The sequence below is a fragment of the Lipotes vexillifer genome, unplaced genomic scaffold (genome assembly GCF_000442215.2).
Source record: "Lipotes vexillifer unplaced genomic scaffold, Lipotes_vexillifer_v1.1 scaffold811, whole genome shotgun sequence".
Lineage (NCBI taxonomy): Eukaryota > Metazoa > Chordata > Mammalia > Artiodactyla > Lipotidae > Lipotes > Lipotes vexillifer.
The window spans coordinates 1314974-1337776 of NW_006775554.1; the positions used below are offsets into that span (position 1 = coordinate 1314974).

General features: G+C 42.3%; 2 protein-coding genes across 2 annotated transcripts in view; one reads left to right on the forward strand and one right to left on the reverse strand.

Annotated features, from left to right (window-relative positions):
• PALB2 (partner and localizer of BRCA2) overlaps nucleotides 1–5384 on the reverse strand; it is a 25106-nt gene extending 19722 nt beyond the window's left edge. The window contains exons 1-4 of the mRNA XM_007450008.1: nucleotides 5310–5384; nucleotides 3251–3310; nucleotides 3011–3113; nucleotides 11–181 (exon numbers count right to left, since the gene is read on the reverse strand). Coding sequence (XP_007450070.1) covers nucleotides 11–181; nucleotides 3011–3113; nucleotides 3251–3310; nucleotides 5310–5384 — 409 coding nt within the window. The remainder of the gene's footprint in view (nucleotides 1–10; nucleotides 182–3010; nucleotides 3114–3250; nucleotides 3311–5309) is intronic.
• Nucleotides 5385–5643: 259 nt separating this feature from the next.
• DCTN5 (dynactin subunit 5) overlaps nucleotides 5644–22803 on the forward strand; it is a 21659-nt gene continuing 4499 nt past the window's right edge. The window contains exons 1-5 of the mRNA XM_007449986.1: nucleotides 5644–5788; nucleotides 6548–6616; nucleotides 14955–15073; nucleotides 18510–18621; nucleotides 22392–22494. Of these exons, the coding sequence (XP_007450048.1) occupies nucleotides 5741–5788; nucleotides 6548–6616; nucleotides 14955–15073; nucleotides 18510–18621; nucleotides 22392–22494 (451 nt within the window). The 5' untranslated portion in view covers nucleotides 5644–5740. The remainder of the gene's footprint in view (nucleotides 5789–6547; nucleotides 6617–14954; nucleotides 15074–18509; nucleotides 18622–22391; nucleotides 22495–22803) is intronic.

A 22803-nucleotide genomic window follows, 5' to 3' on the forward strand; every position in this document is an offset into this window, starting at 1 on the left:
TAGGGAAAATGTTCTTGGATATCATCTGATCTTTGTATGCGTGATCCTTCTGCTGGGACTCGTCCAGGGCTAAAGGACTCAGGCTCAAGGTCAAGTGTGATAGGTGTCTTTTCTCCAGTTTCTTTATCGACGTGTGTGTTGATTTGCAACGTGTCACAAGGAGATACTTTATTTTTAGGTTCTGAGGAGAAAAAATTATATAGTTAATATTTTTCTTTTAAAATGACATAAAAACTACCCCATATTTATTTTTAAATATTACATATAAATACTACAAAACATTTATTTAAAAGAGAGTCAATGGTATTTCGTTCAAACAGATCAAAGTTCAAGTTTTTAATGATCTGATGAACTATAATAATATTAAGTAAATGTAACAAAAATGGAATTGTGCTGGAAAAATTATTTTTAAACTAAAAGATTATCTATTCTTTTTTTTTTTTTTTTTTTTTTTTTTTTTGTGTTATGTCGGCCTCTCACTGTTGTGGCCTCTCCTGTTGCGGAGCACAGGCTCCGGACGCGCAGGCTCAGCGGTCATGGCCCACGGGCCCAGCCGTTCCGCGGCATGTGGGATCCTCCCGGACCGAGGCACGAACCCGTGTCCCCTGCATCAGCAGGCAGATTCTCAACCACTGCGCCACCAGGGAAGCCCGAAAAGATTATCTATTCTTTATTGCAATCATCTTTTCTCTTAGTTTTGTCTTCCAGCTTCATTGAAGTACAACTGACAAATAAATATTGTACATATTTAATGTGATGTTTTGGTATATGTATATATTGTGAAATGTTGCTACCATCAAGCTAACATATCCATCATTTCATATAGTTACAATTTTTTGTGTGTCATGAGAACACTTAAGGTCAGCTCTCTTAGCAAATTTCAAGTATACAATACAGTATTATTCCTTTTTTCTTTTTTTTTGGGCTGCGCAGCACGCAGCATCCTAGTTACCAGACCAGTGATCAAACCTGTACCTGCTGCAGTGGAAGCATGGTGTATTAACCACTGGACTGCCAGGGGAGTACCTACAATACAGTATTATTCACTATTGTCACCATGCTGTATGTTAGATCTCCAGAACTTATTTATTCTGCATAACTGCAACTCTGTACCCTTCGACCTACATCTCCCCATTTCCCCCATATCTCACCTAATTTTTTACTTCTTTTTTTTTTGGTATGTGGGCCTCTCACTGTTGTGGCCTCTCCCATTGCAGAGCACAGGCTCCGGACGCGCAGGCCATGGCTCACGGGCCCAGCCTCTCTGCGGCATGTGGGATCTTCCTGAACCGGGACACAAACCTGTGTCCCCTGCATCGGCGGGCGGACTCTCAACCGCTGAGCCACCAGGGAAGCCCCATGTCTTTTTTTGGCTGAAGTAATTTTCATATCACTTTTCTTTTCTTTTTTTTTTGCCGCACTGCACGGCATCTGGTATCTCAGTTCCCTGACCGGGGATTGAACCCGTGCCCCCTGCATTGGAAGCTAGGAGTCTTAACCACTAGACCACCAGAGAAGTCCCTCATACCACTTTTCTACTTCATTAGCCTCCAATTTTATGATTATAAATTACCTGACTTCTAACATAAGAAATGATTATTGTTTTTTATTAAAATGTTCCCAGCCAGACTTTTTTCTTTGTGCATATATAATTTTAAAAAATCATCTTTCCGGGCTTCCCTGGTGGCGCAGTGGTTGAGAGTCCACCTGCCGATGCAGGGGACACGGGTTCGTGCCCCGGTCTGGGAAGATCCCACATGCCACGGAGCGGCTGGGCCCGTGGGCCATGGCTGCTGAGCCTGCGCGTCCGGAGCCTGTGCTCCACAATGGGAGAGGCCACAGCAGTGAGAGGCCCGCATACCGCAAAAAAAAGAAAAAAAAAAAAAGTCATCTTTCCAATATTTAAGCAATAAATATAATTGCTAAAAGTTAAGAGAGAAAAAGAGCAACTAAATATGCAATCCAACTGAAATACAGTTTATTGCTCACAGAATGGGAGAAAATATTTACAAATCATGTATCTGATAAGGGTCTAATAGCTAGAATATATGAAGAACCCTTACAACTCACCAATAAAAAGACAAATACCTAATTAAAATATCGGCAAGGACTTGAAGAGATATTTCTCTGAAGAAGATATACAAATGGTCAACAAGCACACAAAAAGATGTTCAACATCATTAGTCACTAGGAAATGCAAATCAAAACCACAATTAGATACCACTTCATATCTACCAGAATGGTTATAATTTTAAAAATAGAAAATTACAATTATTAGCAAGGATGTGGAGAGACTGGACCCCTTGTGCATTGCAGTGGGAATGTAAAATGGTACAGCCACTGTAGAAAACAGTTTGGCAGTTCCTCAAAAAAGTTAAACATAGAATTATCGTATGACCTAGAAATTCTACACCTAGGTACATACCTGAAGGAACTGAAAATATATGTCCACATAAACACTTGTACATGAATGTTCACAGCAGCATAATGGCCAAAATTCATAACAGCCAAAAAGTAGCAACAACCCAAATGTCCGTTAACTGACAAATGGATATACAAATTATGGTACATCTATATAATGGAATATTATTCAGCTGCAAAAAGGAATGGAGTACTGATGCATGCTTAGATGAATGTATAGATGGATGGATGACAGTTGAAAACTTTATGCTAAGTGAAAGATAGTCACAAAAGGCCACATATTGTATGGTTCCATTTATACACAATGCCCAGGATAGGAAAATCCACAGGGACAAAAAGTAGGTTAATAGTTGCCCAGGGGTTAAGGGTAGGATGGGCACAGCGTTTCTTTTAGGGGTGGTGAAAATGTTCTGTAATTAGATAGTGACTAGATTATATAATTTTTTGAATATACAAAGAACCACTGAATTGTACACTTTAAAGACTCTACTGCTACTGCTTATCTTCTGACTGTGAGAAAAAGAACCACAGCCAAATTTACCTGGGAAATGAATAATAAAGCAAGTATAAGTGAATGGGCTCGCTTTACCTGTGTCGGTTAGCTGCGTTGAAACTTCCTGCTGGAGCGAGGAATCTTGTCCTTCTACTGTTCTCTTAATGGAATTCTTAAACTTTTCAGCTCTCTGGGCACGCTACAGAAAACAAAAGCAGCTCACGAAACAATTTTACAAAAAAGAAATAAATTTTGGTTAAAAGCTTTATTAAACGAAGAGCTGTTTTTATATTCTTTGTACCACAATACCAATTTGAGAGAATAAGATTCACTTACCTGAAGGCGGGCCAGTGTCTTGCTGTATTCCCTTTTCAAGAATGCTAATTTTTCCTTCAACTGGAAGAAGTAAAACACCAAACAAAACTGAGCAGGTAGAAAGGAGGCATCAGAGAGAAGGGATGCAGTGCCTATCAGACACTAGCATGCAGCACCCAGCTGGCCCCTCATCTAGAGGCAGTGGAGGAAGCGGCACTGACTCATTCTACTTTCAGTTCTCACAGAACATCAAGCTCTATAATATCTCAGCATCTCTGCATAAGTTGTTCCTATCACCTGGAGCATTTCCTCCCCAACTCACTTTGCTAATTCCTACTGATTCCTCAAGCCTCAGCTTAGATTTTTATTTCCCTGGGGTAAACTTCTAGGTCCTTCTCCAAATCCAAGTTAGGCATTCCACCTCTCCTCTGTGCTTGCTTTATCACAGTACTTATTACACATATTGTCTGTTTACTTCTGTTTCCTCCCATCTCACTGTGAGATCCTTGAAGGTAGCAGGGGCTGTCATCCTCAGACAGTCATTCGACTAACGAATCAGTCATTGGTCCAGGTATCTCCAGCACCTAGAACAATAACTGATACCCACCGTGTGTCAGTTACAGTTCCAGGGGCTAGGTATACAGAGTGGTCAAGACCCCTGCTCCCAGGCAGCTTACATATAGTGAGGGGTACAGATAATAAACAAGGAAACAAATAAACAGGTGAGATGATTTCACATGGCAATCAATACCTAGACAAACAGGGTGATGTGAGAGTGTCTGGGCTACAGGAGAATGGACTACTTTAGAGACAGTGTGAGGAAGGCATTTCTGAGGACTACAATTTGAGCCCAGACCTGAAGGAGGAAAGAGCTAGCTTTGGGAAGATCATAGGGAAAGCAGTTTGTCCAAGATGACACAATTCATAAACGGCATGATTCACACCTAGACGGCTTCTCACAGCTTCCTACTTATCATCATTATCAATGTCTGGGAATTAGCTTGTTGACTTGTAAATGACCTCTGTCACCCCCACTGCAAGGCAGAATGGGATAAGAGGACTGATGAGTTACTGTGAATGAAGAGTTTCAGTATGATGCTTGGAAGAGCCAGCCCAAGCTGCATTCAAGTTAACATTCGCCGGCCCACGTACAAGGTGTCATGTATAAGGATATTCAGAGCAGCACTGTTGTAGAAAGAAAAGCTGCAAACAACCTAAAAGGCTCTCGACAGAGTAATGTGTAAAGAAAAGGCGGCACTTCCACGCTGCAGGATACTATAAAAAACTTTAAAAAAATAAGGTAGGTGGGCTTCCCTGGTGGCGCAGTGGTTGAGAGTCCGCCTGCCGATACAGGGGACACGGGTTCGTGCCCCGGTCCAGGAGGATCCCACATGCCGCGGAGCGGCTGGGCCCGTGAGCCATGGCCGCTGGGCCTGCGCGCCCGGAGCCTGTGCTCCGCAAAGGGAGGGGCCACAACAGTGAGAGACCCGCGTACCGCAAAAAAAATTAAAATGAAAATAAGGTAGGTAAACATGGACTAATGTGGATGTTAAACACGAAGAAGGAAAACGGAAGTTGCAGAACCATCCGGATCATACCATTTACGAACATTCACCTTTCCAAAAAAACGTAATACTTTTTGGTGGTTAAAGAACACAACTGCACCCCTCCACACCCCCACCGCCCGTTCAACACGCGCACGCGCGCGCACACACATACAGGTGCACAAAAAGGTCTGAAATCCAGATTGTTAAGAGATTTACTTAAGGGGGCGGGGTGGGAGAAGCCAAGATTGAGAGTGTGCAAGGTGGGCTGGGGAGGGTGTCAAAGCGAACTTTAGCTTTATCTACAGTTTTACATTTTGTACTTTTGCATTTCTGCTGTAAAGAAACTTCGTTCTTCAAACGCCACCACGGGAGCACAGGGCTCTCCTACACTTTCACTTCGTGTGCCCCCTCAGTCCAGGGAAGTGGGTGAGAGGTCACTGCCGCCCTCTGATAGTGGAGGAAACAAAGACAGGCCTCAAATCCTGGGAAAGGGGGTCAAAGTTCTGAGTCAACCCTTCCCGCATCCCCGGCACCTTTTCCTTCTCCTCACAGCTGAGGGGCTTCCCAGGAGGCTCTTCCATCTGGCCGGCGGCCAACAAAAAGAGCATCTGTCGCTGGCCCCGGGCCTGCGGATACGAGGAGCCCGGCTGGCCCTAGGCCCCGAGGCTCCCGGGGAAGGTACGGGGTGCCCGGGATCCAGTCAGCCCACGGTCAGCCGGCCCACGCGGGCTGGGCGCACCAATCACCCCTTCCAATTACATCCGCCACTCGGCCTGCGCACGCGCAACCAGAGACCGCAGAGCAGTGGAGCGAGGCAACCTAGCGGAGAGCCGAGCTATGGATGAGACCGCAGACCGCCCAGAGCGGAAGTGGAGGAGCAGCCGGAAGTAGCCGGAGTCTGAGGCGGAGAGATAGGGGGACAGACTTTGACAGGAGTCGGAGCTTCGCAGAGGAGTTGGTGGCCATGGAGTTGGGAGAGCTTCTCTACAACAAGTCCGAGTATATCGAGACGGTGCGCGTGTCCAGAAATCTGCCCTCCCCTCTCCAAGCGTGCGTCCCCTGAGGCCGCCGTCTCCATCCTGTCCCTGCCCCACCCCAGGTCCCTTTGGCGTTTAGTCCGAAATTACACAGTGAGAGTTCATGTATGGTCTGGCTTTGTTATGTATTCCTTGCATGGCCAGTTTAGGCTTTTAAAAATTTATTCCTGATTTCCTCGTAGAGATAAAACGCCTTCCAGAAAGCAGGACAAGTCTCATCCATCCTGATAATTACAGCTCTGGGCTTCAGGCCTTTAAAAATTTTTTTTTTTTTAAAAACTAACGTGTCATAATTTATTACTACGTGCTAAAGACTATTAGGTTCTTTTTTGTTTGTTTGTTAGGTTCTTTATAGTCAGTACAAACTGTATGTAGATGTGTGTTAATTGCTTGAAACCAGGGTAGTGCTCAGTCAGCATTACTCTTTATTTTTTCATTGAATTCTCACAACTCTATGCTATTGGTAAAGTCATTATCCTGTTTTTAGGGCTGTAAAACCGAAGTATAGAAATGAGAGTCGAGGCTATAGACGTACCACATCCAATTTCTGGGTCTGTTCCTTGAATCCCTAAGTTCCTAATTCATCCTTGCTTTTTTGATATCCTGACTCATTCCATTGCAGACGGCACCCCATTGCAAGTCCTTTTCTCTCCAGTATGAGCTTTCTTGATGGAAATCTGTAGCCCAGAACCCACTCAGTTTGCTCACCTCAGTTTTCTGCTCTTTCCTTTCAGGCATCTGGGAACAAAGTTAGTCGCCAGTCTGTACTGTGTGGAAGTCAGAACATCGTTCTCAATGGCAAGGTAAGGGACGGAGCCAGCTCCGGGATGCATATTTCTGCTTTCTTTCCACTGATTATCACATTAGCAGGGCAGATGAAATGTTGTCCCCAATTTATTGCTATATATGCTAAAATTCTCTCTTTTTTAATTCTCCAAATTGGATTTATTGAATACAAAAAAGATGCAGTAAAAAGAGGCAACAGAAAGCCTTTTTCCTGTTATTCCAGGCACAAAATACAATGACACCTAGCATTGAAATTATTGGACAGTGTTGTAGTGTGTCCTGTATTACTGGACACAAAACATAAATAGACAACACAGTATTTTAGTGTAGAACCTAAAGTGATACTGATACAATTATCTGTTTACTAATTAATGATTCATTATTAACTGAAACTTAAAATTAATTTGAGAATTGGGAAATACAACTAAAATCTGAAATGCATTTGAAAAATGGAGTGTGAAAGGCTCAGAATCTTGTAGTCTGAATAAACTGAAATAGCACAGAGATGAGCATAAACCTGGGTTAATATTAGAACACTTCAGAACCAGAGAAAATATCAAGATATATTTGAGCTTGACAAACACTGAAGTCCATAGTTTCTTCCTGCCATTAGGAACACTCAATTTTCCTTGAAATATTAAATCTGTAACTTCTAGAGGTAAAATAATCTCACTGTAATCAAAAGATCACAGATATTTTCAGTAGAGACACAATCACTGCGTCTATTACCCTGTCATACCATGAAAATTAATGGAAAAGAAATATAGTTTGGTAGTTAGATGTAATTAGTAATTATAGATACACTGTTTCAGTACAAAATTAGAAAATTCAGTTAACTCCATCTGACTCGTTAGCAAATATGTGGAGTTTTTTTTGAAATCCTTCAGCTAATTCCAAAACATTTTCTGTGATTTTGTAGGGAAGATTTGTGTGTGTGTGTGTATTTATGACGAAATTCGCCACTTTAAGCACTTTTAAGTATGCAGTTCATTGACATTAATTATATTCACAGTGTTGTGCAATCATCACCACTATATCTATTTCTAAAACATTTTCATCACTCAAACGGAAACTCTGAACCCATTAAGGAATAACTCTCATCCCCTTTCCTCCCAGACCCTGGTAACCTCAATCTACTTTCTGTCTCTATGAATGTGCCTATTCTAGATATGTCATTTAAGCACAGTCATGCAAGATTTGTCCTTTGGGCTGGCTTATTGCATTTAGCATAATGTTTTCAAGGCTCATCCACACGTATCAGAATTTTATTCCTTTTCATGACTGAATAATATTCCATTGTATATATGTACATTTTGTTTATTTATTCATCTGTTGATGGACACTTGGATTGTTTCTACCTTTCCACTATTGTGAGTATTGCTGCAATGAACATTGGCATACAAGGATATATTTGAGCTCTGTTTTCAGTTATTTATTACATACCTAGGGGTGGGGGTGTCTGGGTCATATGGCAGTTCTATTTTTTAGCTTTGCGAAGAACTGCCAAATTGCACCATTTTACGTTCCCACCGCAATGCAAGAGAGTACCAATTTCTCATGAACACTTGTTATTTTCTGGGTTTTTTTTTTTAATGTGTATATGAAAGGTATTCAATATTTCATTGTGTGTTCTTTTCTTAATTAGTTACTTTATTTTATTTTTGGCTGCGTTGGGTCTTTGTTGCTGCGCGCGGGCTTTCTCTAGTTGCGGCGAGCGGGGGCTACTCTTCATTGAGGTGCGTGGGCTTCTCATTGTGGTGGCCTCTTGTTGTGGAGCATGGGCTGTAGGTGTGTGGGCTTCAGTAGTTGTAGCACCTGGGCTCAGTAGTTGTGGCTCATGGGCTCTAGAGCTCAGGTTCAGTAGTTGTGGCGCACTGGCTTAGTTGCTCCGCAGCATGTGGGATCTTCCCGGATCAGGGCTCAAACCTGTGTCCCCTGCATTGGCAGGCGGATTCTTAACCACTGCACCACCAGGGAAGCCCCTCATTGTGTTTTTTTTTTTTTAATTAATGTTTTATTGGAGTGTCGTTGATTTACAATATTGTGTTAGTTTCTGCTGTACAGCAAAGTGAATCAGCCATCCATATACATATATCCACTCTCTGCCAGATTCCATTCCCATATAGGTCATTGCAGAGCACTGAATAGAGTTCCCTGTGCTATACAATAGGTTCTTATTAGTTATCTTTTATATATATAGTAGTGTTATTTGCATTTCCCTAATGTCTAATGATGAACATCTTTTATCTTATTGGCCATTTGCATATCTTTGGAGAAATATCTATTCAGTCCTTTGACCATTTTAAAATCTTGTTGTCTCTTTGTTGTTGAATTGTAGGGTTCTTTATATTCTGGGTATTAAATCCTTATCAGATTTATGATTGCAAATATTTTCTACCATTCTGTAGGTTGTCTTTTTACTTTCTTGTTAATGTTCTTTGATGCACAAGAGTTTTTAATTTTGATGAAGTCCAGTTTATCTATTTTTTCTTTTGTTGCTTAAGTTTTTGATGTATATCTAAGAATCCTTGGCAAACCCAAGATCATGAAGATGTACTCCTATGTTTTCTTCTAAGAGTTTTATGGTTTTAGCACTTGTATTTAAATGGTTGTTGATCCATTTTGAGTGAATTTTTGCATATGATATGAGGTTGGGGTCCTAATTAATTAATTTGGGGGGGGTGGAAATCTACTTGTCCCAGCACGACTTGTTGAAGAGATTGTTCTTTCCCCATTGAATGGTCTTGTCATCCTTATAGAAAGTCATCTGGCCACAGATGTATGGGTTACTTTCTGGGCTCTCAATTCTATTCCATAGTTGATATATCTGTCCTTATGCTAGTTCTACACTATTTTGGTTACTGTAGACTTGTAATAAATTTTATAATCAGGAAATATGTGTCTTCCAGCTTCTTCTTTTTCAAGATTGTTTTGGTTATTCGGGGCCCTCTTTCTTTTTTGAAAGGTGTTTTATTTTGGCAATATTTGGTGCACACAGAAGACTGATATGTGATATATATGTTATGAAGCATAAAAATTAAATCAACATCATGAACCCACCACCAACTGAAGAACTGGAACATAATCAATGCATAAAAATACAGTACAGCCTGAAGATCTTCTCCCATTTCTTTCTTCTAACTCCTTCCAAGAGGATACCACTATTCTGAACTTTTTGTCTTATAAATTCTTTATTTTTCAAAACAAAATTTTTACCACATATGTGTGTATTTCTAAATGATATATATTGTTTAGCTTTACTTGGTTTTCTGTGACTTACTATTTTTACCCTCAGTTATTGTAATAATGACAATAGAAAACATATATTACATTTAGTAAGTAACATCGTTCTCAGCTTAGTTTCTAAGATTCATTGTGGTTTATGCATTTTCACTACTGTGTACAATTCGGTTTATCCCCTCTCTTACGGGGGTGGATAGTTATTTTGTTTCCAACTTTTTGTTATTATGAACAATCCATTTTTGTTTCCAGCCCCTGCCCCTTTTAGAACTTTGACATTTCTGTTTTGCATCGGGTGTCACAGTGCCTGCAGGAGGAGACAGGGATCAGATGAGCAAAGAGGACTGGGTGTAAACCAGAATGGGGTGGGGCCTAGTGAATTGGAGAATACAGGACCTAGCTAAGCTCGGGCTGATTGTGGGAGTACAGACCTGTACTTGCAGAGCTTCTGATTTTCTCAAAAGAAACTGGAAATCTGGATTTTTTAAAAATGTAAAATGTCCTACTGTTCACATAATAGCATCTAATTTAAATGATAAAAATGGCTGCAGAGGCCAGAGAAAACCATTTCTAGGTACAGCCCTCAGGCCCCCAACTTGCCACCTCTGCCTTGTCCTTGTTGAGTTCGGTGAAGTCTGCTTTAATACTGTTTTTCTCCCTGAAAAGTATTTTTAGGCACCTCCTTTCATTTTAACTCCCTGTTGCCTCTGTTTTTTTTTTATGCGGTATGTGGGCCTCTCACTGTTGTGGCCTCTCCCGTTGCGGAGCACAGGCTCTGGACGCGCAGGCTCAGCGGCCATGGCTCACGGGCCCAGCCACTCTGCGGCATGTGGGACCGGGGCACGAACCGGTGTCCAGCCACTCTGCGGCATGTGGGACCGGGGCACGAACCAGTGTCCCCTGCATCGGCAGGCGGACTCTCAACCACTGCGCCACCAGGGAAGCCCATGTTGCCTCTATTTTTAATCTGACTTCTCTTCTTTAGCTCCATTCTTTATGAGATAGGAAACCAGGGTTTGAATACCACTTGCTAAATTTCTTTGACCATCTATGATATTGTTTCTTTCTTATGTTTTTTGTGTTTGCTTCCTCAGTGGGAATGTAATTTAGGCTGACTGAGGGACTTATATGGATTTTCTTTATTTCTAGATTAAGATTGTTATCTTTACTTAAAACACAATAAAACAATAACAGCCATTACCAAATACTCAGAACTCTTGGTATTCTGTTTTCTTCCAAAAGAAAAATAAGTCATTTTCTCTGATTTAGATGGAAACACAAGCTGAAAAACAATGATTGAAGTAAATTAAGGATCTCAGATGAAAGAATTATGTACTAGAAATAGACATCTCTCTAAGCTTGAAGAAGATAGCTTTTAGAAACCAAGAGAGGAATTCCCTGGCAGTCCAGTAGTTAGGACTCGGCACTTTCACTGCCGGGGCCTGGGTTTGATTCCTGGTCAGGGAGCTAAGATCCCGCAAGCTGCATGGCACAGCCAAACAAAACAAAACAAAACCAAGAGGACCTGTAATACTTTACAATCAGCAGCAGATGGGAAAATTTCTTTTTACCAATAGAGGTTTTATAGACTGAACATATGTGGGTCAGATTGGTAGACTCTTCCAGGTGTGAGCCGATTTCTTTTTTAGTATCTTCTCAAAACCTCATGTTCTGGCTAGTGATTTATCTAAATTCACCTATATTTGAGGTGTTCCCATCTACTTCTCTAGCCTGACCTTCTGTCTTGGGCCCCAGACCTTTATTTACAACTGCCTGTTGGTCATCCCACAGATTCCACAAACTCAGAATTTCAAAATTGAATTTATCATCTAATCCCCAGAATTGCTCACCCTGTCCTAGATTCTTTTTCTCTTACCCAACATCTAAATAATGACTGAGTCATATAAAACCTCTTCTTTTTTTTTTCTTTTTAAATATTTTATAATGGAACATTAAAAAAAATCATTTTTAGGACTTCCCTGGTGGCGCAGTGGTTAAGAATCCGCCTGCCAGTGCAGGGGACATGGGTTCAAGCCCTGGTCTGGGAAGATCCCACAGGCCGTGGAGCAACTAAGCCTGTGCGCCACAACTACTGAGCCTGCACTTCTAGAGCCCACGAGCCACAACTACTGAAGCCCACGCACCTAGAGCCGAGCCCATGCTCCGCAACAGGAGAAGCCCCCGCAATGAGAAGCCCGCACACTGCAATGAAGAGTAGCCCCCGCTCACCGCATCTAGAGAAAAGCCCACATACAGCAACAAAGACCCAACGCAGCCAAAAATAAAATAAATAAATTTATTTTTTAAAACTCATTTTTATTTAGGTGTATTACATACAATAAAGTGTACCCATTTTATTTTATTTATTTATTTTTTGAGGTACGCGGGCCCCTCACTGTTGTGGCCTCTCCCGTTGCGGAGCACAGGCTCCGGACGCACAGGCTCAGTGGCCGTGGCTCACGGGCCCAGCCGCTCCGTGGCACGTGGGATCTTCTCGGACCGGGGCACGAACCCACGTCCTCTGCATCGGCAGGCAGACTCTCAACCACTGTGCCACCAGGGAAGCCCAAGTGTACCCATTTTAAATAGTTTGAAAAGGTTTGGCTGATGGGGACATCTATGCAACTAGTACCACAGTCAAGATATAAAATATTTCCATCACCCTAGTTTCCTTGTGTCCCTCTGCAGTCAAGCCTTCTTCTAGCTTTGCCCAGGTAACCTATGTAAAACTAATAGAGGTTAGTTTTGCATTTTCTCAAGTTTCCTGTAATTGGAATCATGTACTTTTTTGGGGGGGGGGTCAGCTTCTTTCCCTCAGCATAATGTTTTTGAGATTTATCCATGTTGTTGGATATATTCATGGATTAGTAGTTCATTACTTTTTATAGATGAACAGTATTGTTATGGAACTTTTAGGACACATTTAAGAGTAGAGAGAACAGGGCTTCCCTGGTGGCACAGTGGTTGAGAGTCCGCCTGCCGATGCAGGGGACGCGGGTTCGTGTCCCGGTCCGGGATGATCCCACATGCCGTGGAGCGGCTGCGCCCGTGAGCCATGGCCACTGAGCCTGTGCGTCTGGAGCCTGTGCTCCGCAACGGGAGAGGCCACAACAGTGAGAGGCCCGCGTACCGCAAAAAAAAAAAAAAAAAAAAAAAAAGAATAGAGAGAACATATAATGAGTCCCTATATACTCATTCACCAGCTTCTACAATTAGCAATATTCTGGCATTCTTGCTTCATCTCTATACTCACCTGCCAAGCTCAAACCAATTTTGGAGTGGAATATTTTAAAACAAATTGCAAGCATAATATTATTTCACCCATAAATATTTCAATGTATATCACTAATATTTAAAGGCTTTAAAAAATGTATAGAGGACCGTTATTATAATATATTTTTTAAAAAGCCAGTCATTCCCTAATATCATCTAATCTAATCCTCAGTCCATGTTCAGTCTTTCCATTATCTTTTTCTTTTTGGCTGTGTTGGGTCTTCGTTGCTGTGCCCGGGATTTCTCTAGTTGCGGTAAGTGGGGGCTACTCTTCATTGCGGGGCGTGGGCTTCTCTTTGCGGTGGCTTCTCTTGTTGCAGAGCACAGTCTCTAGGCGTGTGGGCTTCAGTGGTTGCAGCACGCAGGCTCAGCAGTTGCAGCACACGAGCCCTAGAGCGTGCGGGCTTCAGTAGTTGCAGCGCGCAGGCTCTAGGGCTTGCGGGCTTCAGTCGTTGTGGCACACAGGCTCTAGAGCGCAGGCTCAGTAGTTATGATGCATGGGCTTAGTTGCTTCGCGGCATGTGGAATGTTCCCGGACCAGGGATTGAACCATGTCCTCTGCATTGGCAGTCGGATTCTTAACCACTGCGTCACAAGGGAAGTCCCTCCATTATCTTAAGATGTCTTTTTACAGTTGGCTTGTTCAAATCAGGATCCAAACAAGGTCAGGTACACATTACTGTTTGGTTGATGTGTCTCTTAAGTCTCTTTGAATCTGTAACAGTTCTCATTCCCTGCCTCGCTTTTCTCAGCATGCCATTTATATGTTGAGGAAACTGGCTCACTGTCCTGCAGTATTTTCAAATTTCTGAATTTGGCTGATTCTGTTTACACAGTGTTGCTTAACGTGATCTCTGTCCCCCTCTCCTTCCTCTAAATTGGTAGCTCGATCTAAAGGATTGCTCAGATTCCTCTACCTCTGATTTATTTCTCTTTTCCTGATGCACAGCTTTTGCCTTAGGTAAGGCCCACCATCTCGTTTTCCCTTGATCCATCTGAAGGGTCACTTCCCCTCCAGTCTTGCCTGCCTCCATTCAGGCTCCAGACTGCTTCCAGAGTAATATTTCTAAAATGAAGCTTCGCTTGTGTTAATCCTCTGCTTAGAATCTTTCATTGATTCCTTATACCCGCTAGGGAAAAACATCTGAACTTCTGTACTCAGCACAGGTAATTCTTCATGATCTGGTCCCTTGCTTACTTTCCCAGCCGCAACCCCAGCCACGTGCACTTTTTTTTTTAAACCTCATTTATTCAGCAGACATTTTAAGAATGCCTACTGTTTACCAAGTATGGGGCATTAGTTCCCCCCAGTTTCTGGGTTGTGTTATTCAGCCCCTCCTGGCAACCTCTGGGGAAGCCAGATATCACACCTTGCAGTGTAGCACATAATCTGGGTCCAGAAATTGGGAGAGGAAGCAGAACCTCAGTGGGTCCACCTCTGGAATATGAAGTTGGAGGTAGTACTGTTAGGAGATTAGACAAAGGTGGGAGCAGCCAGGACTCTCACTGAGCAAGCAGCCAAGGCTTGGGGGCAGGTGGAACCGAGTGCATCTGAGGAGATGCACAGACCAGGTCTGCCACAGGTATTCTCAATAAATGTTTGTCCATCCATTGAGTCCTAGTCATGGAATAATAAGGGCAAAGCTTGTGATGTACTGGGAACATCTTGAACTGCAGTCAGTATTATGAGGGCAATTCTCTTTACCTTAAAAGTTATCCCTTTTGACAGAACAGGTGATTCAGTAGAATATAGCATAACGCTCAAATTGTCTGGTTTCCTACTCTTTTTCATTATGTTTCAGGCTATCTTAGTAGCTTTTTAAAATATGCTTTGTTTTATAGACCATTGTGATGAATGACTGTATTATTCGAGGGGATCTGGCAAATGTAAGAGTTGGACGTCATTGTGTTGTGAAAAGTCGGAGTGTCATAAGGCCACCATTCAAGAAATTCAGCAAAGGGTATGTAATTTAATGACCTGATTCAGTCTTGGGGCAAGATGCTGCTACTGGTGGTACTATCCATGCATTGGGTTGTGGGGGAAGGAGCAGGTCTACGCTATTGTTTGGGACACTAAGTAAGAATTCACCATAATGAACACAACTCTGGTGTTGGTGTCTTAGTCTAGTTGGTGGTTAGTTGCCAGAAACAATCCACTTAAGCTGGCAAAAGCAAAGGGAGTTCTGATTAAACAGCCACAGGCATATTTGATGGAATTTAAGGGTAGAAAAAGGGGTCAGGCTTCACAAGGGACTGGAACCTGGAACTGGACAGCTAGCCAGAGTCAAGGCCACTATTCTGTCTTGCTGCCGCTCTGTTAGCAAGGTTATACTGTTTCTTAACTGTTCTTCTCTCTGCACTTCTGCTTCCCTCTTTTCTCTTTCAGCTATATCTTCCGGCTTTTCTCATGGAGCCAACCTTGCTGCCTCAGCCCGTTTTTTTACATCACTTCTCCATTTAGGCTTCCAATGGATACCAACCAGAGATTTTAGGTCCTATTAACAAAATGTTGGGAGAGAGAATCTAATTAGCTCAGTTTGAGTTAAGTGCCCACCCCCAGTCTAAAAACAGCTTTGACCCAGAGAGCAGGGTCAAGTCAGGCCCCCTGATCTCTCAGTGGGCATAAGGATTGTCTAAGAAAGGGCATGGACAGGGCAGGAAAACCGACCGCTATGCTTGATATGATGGTATTCTCTTTGCCTCTCTCTCCCTTTGCCCTCCTGGTTCCTGCCTATGGCACCATCTGCTTTTCATCCAAGAATTCAACAAGCATTGGTTGAGTGCTTTCCTTTTGCCACTCACTAGGTTATAAGCTGGGCATATAAAGATGGATCAAATAGGGTCTCATAACCTAGTGTTAGAAGTAAAACAAACTAGTGAATGTAACAAAAAAGAGACTCACAGATATACCGAACTAGTGGTTACCAGTGGGAAGGAGGAGGGGCAAGACAGGGGTAGGGGATTAAGAGGTACAAACTACTACATATAAAATAAATAAGCTACAAGGATATGTTTTACAGCACAGGGAATAATAGCTAATATTTTATAATAACTATAAGTGGAGTATAACCTTTAAAAATTGTGAATCACTATGTTGTACACCTGAAACTTATATATTGGAAATCAACTATACCTCAATTAAAAAAACAACAACAGGGCTTCCCTGGTGGCACAGTGGTTGAGAGTACGCCTGCTGATGCAGGGGACACGGGTTCGTGCCCCGGTCCAGGAAGATCCCACATGCCGCGGAGCAGCTGGGCCCGTGAGTCATGGCCGCTGAGCCTGCGTGTCTGGAGCCTGTGCTCCGCAACGGGAGAGGCCACAACAGTGAGAGGCCTGTGTACCGCAAAAAAATAAATAAAATAAAAATTAAACAACAACAACAACCTAGTGATAGAAAGAATTACATAAACAGAAAGCTACTATAGAATGTGATGCTGTAACATGATAGCCACTATAGAATGGGATACTCCTGTCACTGGGGCATGAACATGGTTAGGGAGGAGCAGAGAAGAGGGCAGCTAACTCAGACTACCATACCTGGGTGTATATCATGCAGGAATCGTCCTGCATTTCCCATAGTGATGCTGGGCTCCAGGCTTTCATTATGTACAGGAATTGGAGCAGGGAGTCATTGTAAATCATATGAAATTTAGATGAAAGCATTTGCTCATTAGCTCAGAAGGCTTTTTTTTTTTTTGGCCGTGCTGTGCGGCATGTGGGATCTTAATTCCCTGACCAGGGATTGAACCCGGGCCCCCTTCAGTGGAAGCTCAGAGTCTTAACCACTGGACCACTAGGGAAGTCCCTCAGAAGACTGTTGAGGGGAGGGGACTTCCCTGGTGGTCCAGTGGGTTAAGATTCTGTGCTCCCAATGCAGGGGGCCCGGGTTCGATCCCTGGTCAGGGAACTAGATCCTGCATGCATGCTGCAACTAAGAAGTCCACATGCCGCAACTAAAGATCCCATGTGCCTCAACTAAGACCTGGCACAGCCAAAAAATTAATAAGTATTTTTTAAAATTAAAAAAAAGGACTATTGAGTGGAAATCAGAAAACCCTGTGATGCCCTTTCATGGTTTCATACAGTGACTGATGCTCTGTTAGAGTTGTTGACTCCACCTCCTGATAAAGGCATTATTGGGCTGGATATGGTCCAGGAAGAGAACTGAGAATGAATAAGAAGCTTATTGGTGAATGGAGGGAAGTGTAAATTAGAATAGTCCACATGAGAAATATAGAAATATGAAAGTGTAAATAGCAACACATGAATAGAAGGTGAATGTCGATTTCCTCCCCTGTATATCTCAATACCAGGACCAGATAATAGTATAAAGTTTGGAGTTTTTAATTTAAAATTAAGGAGTTGATAGTACTGTTGTAGACTATGATAAGATCAAGGAATCCATTGCCACACAAGGGGTCCTGACCAAAAACGCAAATGAATTAAGGAAGATTTAAATAAAGTATAGGTCTGTGGAGGACAGGTATCATCTCTGACAAAATATTCCTGACAAAATAGAACACAGGACTGGAAAGAGCCCGTGAGCATCCAGCTGCTTTATATTAGTTCTAGTCCAAATATTTTACATCCCAAGGTACCGAAATTTCTTGTAAACATGATCACAGACCACTGTCAATGACATTTGAGGAGTCCTGGAGAATGGGAATGATGTCACAAGTCTGGAGAAAGCTGATTGACTCCTTAAGTCCTGGCTTAAATGTCACTTTCAATTACTTAACCTCCAGTCTGAGTAAAGTCTCTTTGTTATATGCTCTCATAATGTGTTATTTTTCCTCTGTAGCACTTATCACAGTTGTAACTAATTACTTATTTAATCATTTATTTAATCTCTCTTTTCTTCTCTTGTTTGTAAGCTCCATGGGCATGATTGCATCCCTTTTGCTCACCATTGTATTCCCCAGTTCCTAGCATAGAGTCTGGCATATAGTAGACTCTCAATAAAACCAGTCAATATATAAATTTTTAGCATGTTGGGAATTATATCCCATGAACCTCACATCAGTCCCCTGAAGGATTATAGAGCAGATTAATGAAAATGTGATCTGTGGGCATTTTCAAAGGAGGCAGGAATGAGCAAAACATTCATTTGTTTTTATTTGGTGCCAGATTTTTTAGCTTTGAAGGTTTTGCTCTTACTGTTTTGCTATTTCCTTTCAAATTTCCTTGGTCTGATATTTCTGATTTCGATTTAGTAGTCACATGCATCTTCTTCAACATTATAGAATTCGTTAAGCCCGAGGATTCTTTCCTTGCTAGGAACAGTCTTACTAAGAAAAGACGATGGAGTTGAGATTACGATCTTTAGTTCTATAAACCTTGACCAAAAGTACATCACCTTGACCTTTCTTTGTTCATCTTCTTTTTCTTCTATAGCGTTGCATTTTTTCCTCTACATATTGGGGACCATGTCTTTATTGAGGAAGATTGTGTGGTCAACGCAGCTCAGATTGGCTCTTATGTTCACGTTGGCAAGAACTGTGTGATTGTGAGTATGGTGACTTGGCCGGCTGAGCAGCCTCACTCTCTCTGTAGCTCATGTCCCTCACATCAGTGGGCTTCTGCTTCTGTCATCAAGCAAGGTAGAAGTCCTTTCCGGTCTACTGGTCTATCAGAATTATTACTGAATTTGGAGTTTTTCCTAGGCATTAATAATCATGGCTAACCTTTATGGAACCTCTTCCATATGACGTTAAACTCTTACCTTTGATTATTTCATTTAATCCTCACAACCATCCAAGGGTACTAGGTACTGTTATTATCCCTGTTTTCAGGTGAGGAGACTGAAGACCTTTGATATTAGGGGATTTGACGAGGCTAGTAAATGGTAGTGCTGGGATTTGAGCCCTAGTGGTATGAATAGCCATGCCACTATGTGGCCTACCTGTTGCTTCACCTCAAGAATCTTACAGTCTGGTGGGGGTGAGGGGATCTTGAAGGGTGCATCAAAATTGGCTCCTAGACCAGAGGAGAATGAGTGTTTCAGGGAAGAGATTGGCATGTGTAAGGGTCAGAGTCACCAACGGGCATGACTTTAAGGGAGCTGCATGTAGTTCAGGGTGCTGGGTTTGCCAGGTGCGAGGGGGCCCCTCCCTCAGCAGAACCTGTAGGACCCTGGTCCACAGGTGCCTCGATATCAATTTGTTTAACCCAACCAAGGCTTTCCAAGGCTGAATTTCTTGGTATTCCATAGATGAAGAGGTTGATTTCAGTTAGGATTTCTGAGACCATCCTGAGTAAGAATGTTAATGATCAGAGCCAAACTGCCTAAATTTTCAGGGAAAATGTTTCCTACATTTTATGTTTGTCCCTCAGATTCTGGGAAAAGCCAAGACCCCTTTCATACATTTAAATGGCCACTCCCCTTAATTTAGAGTCAGTTCTCTGCTCTGGATAAGACTAGGACCCTGAAGCATCAGAAAACCTGCAGAAGCCATGCAGTCACATTCCAGGAGCCATGAGGGCACAGCAAAGGTGGACAGTGCAATGGAGAACCCCACTGCTGAGAAAAACATTCCAGTCTGAATTGTTGCTCAGAATTAAGGGGATTAGTTGTTTTGCCAAATATTCTTCTCCAGGGGAGTTCCTTAGTATGTATTAGAGACAGAATGTCTGTGGTTCGGGCTGACGTTGAGAAAAGGGAGAAGAAATCCATCCTCTCCCCTCACTCTGAGTGTTTGACCAAAGCTGGCTTTCCAAGCCACAGCTGGGTTTTTCTGATATTTTCCTCAGCAATGTGAAGACATCACCATAGTAGCCTAGTCCTTTAGCCCCAGAGCCAAATGTCGGAATGGTTAAAATCCAAATGCTATTCCCACAGCTTAGGGAATTCTAGTCCTATTGTTAAGTGCTCTGCTTTTTGTATCATTTTTCAATACATCAGTTCATGGTATTGTCATTGTTCCGTATTGACAGTACTTATTTGCTTTAAAAATTCCCAAGTTATCTCAGGAGAATGATCCTTTGAGAATCTCAGAGCTAGCAGGAACTCATTTAGAGTCCAACTGTCCACATGACACACGGATCCTTCCTGTAGCATCTCATGTGGTAGTCTAACTTATGCTTGGATATGTGAAGGTGTGGGTGTTAATCAGAATTGCCCAAATGTCTGCAGGAAAAGCTTAACAGGCAATATTAATAGGCACTGTTACCATGCCATGAGTTTTACTTTTGTCTCTAGTCTTGACAGCATCCCTACGGGCTTGGTTTTATATCCTATTTCACAGGATTTAAGTAACTTGCTAAATACCTTGCATAAGGAGATATGGGTAGCTATAATACTAGCAACATGTAGTTCTTAACTCCTTCTTGGAAAGTTCTCCAGGAAAGAATAAACAAGTAGTTTCAGCTTTTTATCTCCTCAGCTATTGCCAAGCCATTCATGCCTAAGAAGTACCTGCATTTTTTATTCTGCTGCCATGTAATTGATCAGTTTACCCAGAATTCTCTAAACCCAATTGAGTACATTTCTCTGAGTGGGAAGAATGGCCAACTCTAGAAAGCAGGTGCCCTCAGGCTGTGTGGTGGCTGGTAGTATACGGTGAGAAGGTTCATTTCCACTGTCCCTCTCTTCCAGGGTCCTGTGTCTGCAGGTCCCTGTCTGTGAATGTGTCCTGCCATACGCAGCACATTGCCTCCTTTTACTCAGTGCCCCATGTGCTTAGTCTGAGTTATTAGGAGCTTAGGCGCCATAGGACATCTTTGAGTTAATTTGGGAGTCACCAGGGGAGCTGGCCATCTGCCCGATTTTTGATGTTGCCAATAATAGGTAATTCATGGAAGAAAACTTTCCAAGGAGAAATGAGCTGCAGTCATAACTTGCTTCTGACCTAAAGATGTTGCCCAACTTGGCTGTTATCCACCCAACTGGAGACAACTTAGTTAGCCACTAAAGAAATTCAGACCTTAGAGGTATAAGCTTTTTAAAAAATTCATTTGGCAATCTACGCAGGAGTTCCTGGACATACATAAGAGTTAGGTATTTAATACTGGGGGGAAATTTGAACACAACCAAATCAAAGTATCTTTCATATTCTTTGGTAAAATCTAAGATCTAGATAGGTTAGCATTATCCTGGTATTTGTTAGGTGTTCCGCATCCTCAGCCACCTGGGGATGTTTTATCAGATCATCTGACCAGAACACAAGTAAACTTATAGACCCGGATGATGTAAATGCAATCTTTCATTTACTCAGCAAGTTGTCTGAGACATAACTTTAACCGTGTACAGAAGCCTCTCCTTTCCCTTAAGCCATGAAAGAGATGAAGCTCCCAGACCTTATTTCTTTCCCCCAAAATGCCGTGGGTGATGGCACAATTGAAAAGTGATGACAGTGGATAAAGTCAAGCATTATGTCCAGCCTAAACCTTCTAATAACTACCACTTACCCATGGGAGAACAAATGAGCTAATAACTTCATATCCAGAAGAATTTGCCAAGACTTTTCCAGTTGGAATTGGCAAAAGAACAAACAGACCTTAAATTGGTAGGTTCAAAACGAATGTACTGGCTAATATGAACCAAGGGTACAGAAGTAGATCCTAATTTCATACATAAGTGACTCTGGGGGTTTAGTTGATGTCATGAGAATTAATCCCCTTCCCTTTTTTGTTTTCCTCTGGGAGGCTCTCAGGCAGGTCCTTTCCTCCTGGAAACCAGTGGCTGGTCCAGGATTCTGTCCTGTCCTCTAAAATCCCCATTAGAAAGAGCTTCTTTTCCCAGTAGTCCCAGCAGAAGCCCTGACGTTGAGATTCATCATCGGCTCATACGCCGATTGCCTAAACCAGTGGCTGTGGCCAGGCTTGGGGTTCATAGTTTGGGATGGGAGGTGAAGCACATGGACTGAGATGGGGATGGGGCGGTATCCAAGGAAAATATAGCTTCTGTTACCAGAAGAAAGGGAAGTGGATGTTGGACAAGCAAAACAACAGATGTCCACTAAATTATTTAAAAAAAGGAAGAAAGAAAAGTAAACAGTTCTTGAAGATTGAATTTCATGTAGTATGAAATGCCTAAGGTAACTTGAACTGTCCCTTGTGTATGACCCCCACCTCAAATTTGTACACACTCACATTTTTACCTCCTGCTTGTCATGTACCACCTGCAGTAGGGAATAGTAGCCAAGCCTCTTGTCACTGTCCATGACTATTGTATGATATCATGAATGGAGAAAATATAAATATATTCCACACAGCAGACAAGACAACTTTTACTCCCATTTCCTGGTCTATTCCCTATTAACAAGATTTTAATTTCAGGGGCGCCGGTGTGTGTTGAAAGACTGTTGCAAAATTCTCGACAACACAGTATTACCCCCAGAAACTGTGGTCCCACCATTCACCGTCTTCTCAGGCTGCCCAGGTAACCTTGGGTGTTGATTGTTAAAACTCAAGTTTATTTTCTTTCACAAAAGTAATGCATGCGATTTCTATCTCTAACGGTATGTTGATCTAGCTAACTTAAACATTCTCCTGGTACAGAGTACTCAGAAATACTATCTAAAATATAACTAGATAAATCTGTCACCAGCACAGGAAAAGTATGAGGAAGCATGTCTCTCTTGGTCTGGGCTCGGGTGGAAAAATAAAAAGTGTGTCCAAAGAATTCTATGGCCTTACCTTCACAATGGTTGGGGTTTGAACTTGTACTTCCCGCCCTGCCCAGGAATGC